General features: G+C 27.4%; 1 protein-coding gene across 1 annotated transcript; it reads right to left on the bottom strand.

The window, feature by feature from the left end:
• Nucleotides 1–795: 795 nt before the first annotated feature.
• On the bottom strand, nt 796–6,192 carry LOC130810943 (NAC domain-containing protein 76-like). Its single transcript, XM_057677062.1, has 6 exons — nt 6,159–6,192; nt 5,863–6,073; nt 3,663–3,934; nt 1,563–2,143; nt 1,400–1,430; nt 796–864 (listed from the first exon to the last, which is right to left on the bottom strand). Exons 2-6 carry the CDS (start codon nt 6,032–6,034, stop codon nt 796–798), a joined length of 1,125 nt encoding a protein of 374 aa, XP_057533045.1. The 5' UTR covers nt 6,035–6,073; nt 6,159–6,192.
• Between the last annotated feature and the right edge of the window lie 330 nt (nt 6,193–6,522).

Below are 6,522 nucleotides of genomic sequence, written 5' to 3'. Positions count from 1 at the left end.
TTTAAACTCTTGTATTCTCACAATTCGTTCTATTCATACACTCATACATTTAAAAAGGCAAGATAAAAGACAATATTATTTAATAAACATAAACCATTTTGTTTCACTTAATTTGCATCATCTGTATTTTAATTTGTCTCACCGATCATTTTGTACGTTTTTCTTTTTTTACTAATAGTCTCACTCTTTTTATTTTAATCTCATCTACAGTTCTATTATTATCTCTACATATTAAGTACTTATTTTTATCACTCACTTGCTTTATTTCTTATTTTTTAATCTAATTTTCCTTTTTACTAAATTTCAACAAAAACATAAATGAGATACAACAATTATAAATAACCAAAGGTAAAGATGGGAGGAAACATATTTATGACAATATTCTTTCTTTTCACTTTTTGTTTACTATCTTAATTCATTTTTCGAGTCTTAAATGAATTAAATACAAATTGAGTCAAAGTAGTGGTAGATATTTAGAAATTAAACATTTTTAGTTTGTTAGTGAGTATATAATTTAAAATATATATACAAGAATGAGAATTTTTTTTTTCTACACAATTTACCATTTTATTTTGTGATACTGCACTCATTTTTTTTCAAACACAAAATCTGACAAAAATTATACTCCATAAATTTAATTATATAGATAAATTGTATTAAATATCTTTCATTCTGCATAATATTGCTAGACTAAAAAAATAATAGTGCTACTTTAAAATCTAAAATACCATATTTTGATTAACAGTAAAATACAAAATGATTTAAAGTTGGGTATAAATATAACTAAAGATACTCTTATGAAAGACCGTATCTCCGTGAGATGACCTCAAACAAGAAGCTCGTATTCTTATCATCATCATCATCCTACTCAGTGTATTCTGCTCATAGAAAAACTACCGGCAAGGTCTGGGGAGGGAAGGACAGCAGCAACTCATACCCATAAAGGAAAGCGCGGCCAAAAGAGTCCCCCGGCTCAAGAACGATAAAGAGAGGTAACTACACGGGAAAGATAAATACAGAGTCTATAAATAAAAAATAAGTAGAACCAACTACAAAAAAGAAAACAAAAAACTAATAATAAAGGAAACGAGAGAAGCAGATTGCAGGAACACCAAAAGGTAATCTAAAAAGACATCAGTAATCTAAAACACGAATATGGCACCTCCAACTACCCCTATTCCTAGTCAGGCCCCCAGAGAGGTTAACTCATGCAAGTCAACTCTTATTTGCTCATCCTAAGTTCGCCTGGGTCTTCCTCAACTCCTCTTACCCTCTACTATAATGCTTTCTATCCTCCTCACAGGGGCGTCGAAAATCTTTCTCTGCACATGTGCAAACCATCTCAATCTAATATATATTAGATGCACTATATGACTAATTTATAATGTGCGTCTCTTACTGAGATCATCTCATACAAGAAATTGTGAAATCTTTAATAATAACCTTATTAGATTACATGAATAAGAAGATTGAATAAGTGGAATTGTTGAAACATATTAAAAAACAAATAGTATAAAATTCTTCTACATGCTTAAACATTAATACATAAATAATCTAATTACTTAGAAAACTTCAACAAATCAGATTCAGAACTAAGATTATACTGAAAAGCAAACTTGTGTGGATACTGAAGAACACTACTACTTGAACTCATTCCAACAATCTCATCATGATTAACAATCTTACTTTGTGTTGCTTCTTCTTGATAATTAGCAATTAATTTATCCAATAATCCCATCTCATTTCCTCCATTAGCTTGTGTATTCATCACCAATCCTCCATTAGAAGTACTTAATCTTAAAAGATTATCCATGGCAGTAAACACAGTTCCAACATTGTTGGATAATGAATCAATGTTGGATAATTGTGGAAGATGCATGGTTCCATCGAAAGTGTAATCGGTTAGATAATTTGTCGGGAATATAAATGATTGTTGGCTAGAGCTATTGTATGGATGTTGTTTTTGTTGTAGTAGAGTTGAGGATGTTGTAGTGTAATTATTGGTGGGTGGTTTAGTAATGTGGGTGTTGGGATTGTTGTCGTTATCGTTGTCATTATAATCGTGGTGGTTTAGTTCGGTTTGTAAGCCTCTTCCTTGGTTCTTTTTTTTGAATACTCGGCATACTACCCAACCATCTTCTTGCTGATCAACAAAATGCATGCCACACAATTAGCAATAATTCGGATAATTTTATAGTGGCTGATTTAAATTCAAAGCTGTGGCCTGTTGTACAACTTCAATGATAGAGGTGGAGAGAATTATAAAAGAAAAATTAAGTAAAAATTAAATTTAAAATAAACTAAAAAAGTAATATTTATTCTCCAACTAATACAAGACTTAATTCTCTCATTAATTGCTATTATTACAACTAAAATATGGTTTACAAAATGATAAAGGAGATTATGGACTTTGATTATTGTTCAACTTGTTGTGGACGTCTAAATTGACAATCTCTATAAATACTAATGGAGTAATAATAATCTATAATTGGATCACTGAAAAATACGTACTAACCTCGATAAATGCACTTTGATATGAAACCTTAGAAGATGCTATATATGTACTTTAATATTCCCTTCAATGCAATATATTAGTCTTATTTACTTTTCTCATATTTACTGAGATAATATTTTAATTCTTAATATTTTTAATTATGCTTAATTAAAAATTTAAAAATTTAATATTAATAATTCTGATATTGAGCCAAATCAAATAAGATTCCACTTAACTATATTTTGATTTATAAATTAAAAATAAAACACATATTAAGAGTGATAAGTGAATCGTAACCCAAAAGTAAATGAGACTAATAGAAAGAATAGGAGATATTATTTCTTTTATTTACGTTTTTAGTACAATTACATTTATTAATTATACTTTATTCTTAACAAAATTTTGATACAATAAAGTTTGGCTTCCTTTTTCTACCAATAATCTTCTTTATTTATCTTTAGTCAAGAGAAATTTTATTAGTTTGTCTTAATGTAAAAATTATTAAAATTAATTTCTTTAAATTTTTAATTATATTAAATTAGAGATATTAAAATTTGATTAAGTGCATGAGCACGTGTGTCAACCTTAAATGGAAGACATACAGAGAGACGGTAGGGATTATTAACTTTTCGTACTCCTATCGTTTTTTAATTTTTTCCTATCTAACATATTCTATTTGAGAGAAATTGAATATGATTTGTTAGAAAATTTTAATATATATTTTAATGTAAGTTTTTATATAAAATATATAGATATAAAGTTTGAATGCGTACATTGAATTTGTGCCAAAAGCAAATAAGACAAGTTTTGAGTATCGGAGGGAGTAAGAATTATTAGCGCATATCTTATATTAAAATTAATTAAATATATTAATGATTAAACTTTAGCTAATGTTGGAAAGTGCAAAAGTAAAAACTGAGTAATAGATAAGAAATAGGAAAATATAAATTGTTATAAATTACTTCATTTGTCTATATCTCAATTATATGTTATATGTCATATCATTCCTTTTAAGCAGAACTATTTAGACAACATGTGTGAAAAGTATAGATGAAACACGTACATTAACTTATTCCATGTACCTTTAATTATAAAAGTATATTTTAAGGCTTTAACCATCAACTTAAGCTTTTAGTCGTTATTGTAGAAGATAAGTAAAAATAAGTACCTGAAGTTGAGAATCTTGATCATTGAGTCGATATTCATGCATAATCCAATCAGTTTTGTGACCATGAGGGGCACGACCAGTATAAAACACTAGGGTTTTTCTCATACCAATTCTCTTTGAATTTCCAAGATATATTGCTTTGTCTCTCCCGGTTGCTTTCCAGAATCCGGCCGCCGTAGCACGGTTTGTCCGGGTTCCTGTCGGATACTTCTTGTCCTTGTGGCTGAAGAAATACCATTCATTTTGAGGTCCTGATCCTATTCTGCATCTATCTGCACCATTTAAAACATATTCTACATGTCAAAACAAAAAAAAAATTGAATAAATTGTTCCAAATGAGATTTTAAGAAGTATGCATGAACAGTCTCACCGAGAGACGTACTATGTATTTGGGTTATATAGTCTATTTAATATATATTATTATATAATATGAATATAGACTCCTTATTTAAGATTGGAATAGTCCATTTCAAAAAGTTTTTGTTTTTCAAAGTATGATACTCCTTTCTATTCACTTTAAATGTCCTATTTGATTTTTTTATTTCATTCATCAATCATTCATATTATGTGTATTGCTTTTAATTCATAAGTTAAAATATAATTAAGTGGAATCTTATTTGATTCGTCTTATTGTAAATTTTATTAATATCAAGTTTTTAAAATGGAAAACGTGCATTAGCAAATGTATTAAAACTAAATGGGACATTTAAAATGAATAAGAGGGAGTATTATTTATGTCAACATGCAAGACAGTTTTAAGACTAATTATTATATATATATATATATATATATATATATATATATATATATATATATATATATATATATATATATATATATATATATATATATATATATATATATATATATATATATATATATATATATATATATATATATATATATATATATATATATATATATATATATATATATATTTATTTATTTTGAATTTGTTTTTAAATTAATATTTTTCTGTAATTGATGAAAATTAAATTAACCCTTATCTAGAAATTAAAGATGGAAAAAAAATACTTTTAACTATTAGGTAAACTCATTATAATTATTATGATATATGTATAGATTTGAAAGCATAAGTTTGAGGTCCTTGTTACTATACTTGTACAAAAGTAAGATAATAGCTATATGCACAAGCTATAAATCAATATGAGTCAATCATTCATTTTATTTCTAGCTTAATATACTAAAAATGATATAAATGAACAAATGCTGGTGAGTTTAATTAGTTGATAAAATCTTATTTCGGTTTACATGCAAAATAATGAGTAATGATCTATAAAGAATATTACCCTTTGTGACTCTATACATCAATATATTTTTCTCTTATATTTATGTCTGTATGTTAAAAATAAATATTTTTTATTTAAATTTCTAGGTATACGAACTAAGAGGATATATAAAGTATTTAGCTTTAGATCCAAAGGACTATGCTTCAAATATTCACTTGTCAACAAATAGAGGTGTTAATAAGTACATGATAGAATATGAAGTATAATCTATTATCAAACTTCAATCAATAACTTTAACCGATTAAAATTTATACTCGATATCACTTATGGCGGTAGTATTGACTTTGGATCTAAAGTACCATGCTTCTAATATTCACTCTTTGTGAACCAATAGAAGTAACAAGAAGATAATAGAATATATAGTTTATTATCAAACTTCAACCAACAAATTCTACTGATTTATGTTAGAGTATATAACATATATATGTTATATACTCTAACATTTTATACCTTTGTCGGTAAGTTAAAATCAATTATATCTTGTAATTTTTTTAGGTTAAAACGAACATAAATGATAGATATCACTATTTAGCTTTTAGATCCAAGGTACCATGCTTATAGTATTAGTAGAAGGTAATGATTTTGGATCATACGTAACCCTCTTATACCTTTTTGGCAAGCTGAAATCAAATATATCTTATAACTTTTTTAGGTTTACAAACTTAGATGATGCATAGCACCTATAAGCTGATAGAGTACATAACATATGCATCATCTAAGTTTTTTAAACCAACCCACCATATAGACTACTTATGACACGAAATTATATTATAAATTAATTCAATCAAAAACTTAAGTTGATAATCGTAGTCTGAAATATGTTTCATACTCTATCATAATTGAAATTTTGATAAAAAAGCTAGTTAACAATAAGTTAAAGTTAATCAAACCTTTAAGATCCCATGGCTCAAGCTTATTAAGATCAACTTCCCTAATAACATCAAGATCAATAGCTTCATAAGAAACCTTCTTCTTCAAGTAATAGTATAGAAGTTCTTCATCAGTTGGATGAAACCGAAACCCGGGAGGAACAGATAGCTGCCCATTTCCAGTTTGCATCATGCAAATATTATTATCTTCTTCTTCTTCTAATTAAGCAACCTAAAAAACATGAACAAGAAACAACACATACATCATAACATGCATGACATAAGGAAGAAGTTGCTTAAAAAACAACCAAACACACCTTTAAGTTATTGTATGAGTTTGGTATTCATCCAAGGAGAAGAAGTTGAAAGGAAGGTGATGAAATATGGGGAGTTTAATTAAGGGTAAGAGGGGGAACCAAATCCGAGAAAAGGGAACAGAAATAAAGGAAAGCTTAGGGTTATTTGTTTATTTTTCTGGATTACATGGTAGACCGAGAGAAAAGAGCTAAATGATAATCAGACACAAAAGAATGAAAGTGACACTAATGTCATGTAATCAACTTAACCAAAAAATTAAGCTGATGATCAAAGCCTCATAACATGTTATATAGTCTAACACGCTCATTCACACGAGATTCATTTAGGCTAAGAGTATAGATGCAGTATAGGTTCTCCTTTTAC

The sequence above is a fragment of the Amaranthus tricolor genome, chromosome 4 (assembly GCF_026212465.1).
Source record: "Amaranthus tricolor cultivar Red isolate AtriRed21 chromosome 4, ASM2621246v1, whole genome shotgun sequence".
Classification (NCBI taxonomy): Eukaryota; Viridiplantae; Streptophyta; class Magnoliopsida; order Caryophyllales; family Amaranthaceae; genus Amaranthus; species Amaranthus tricolor.
This window is presented reverse-complemented; position numbering and strand designations above follow the sequence as displayed.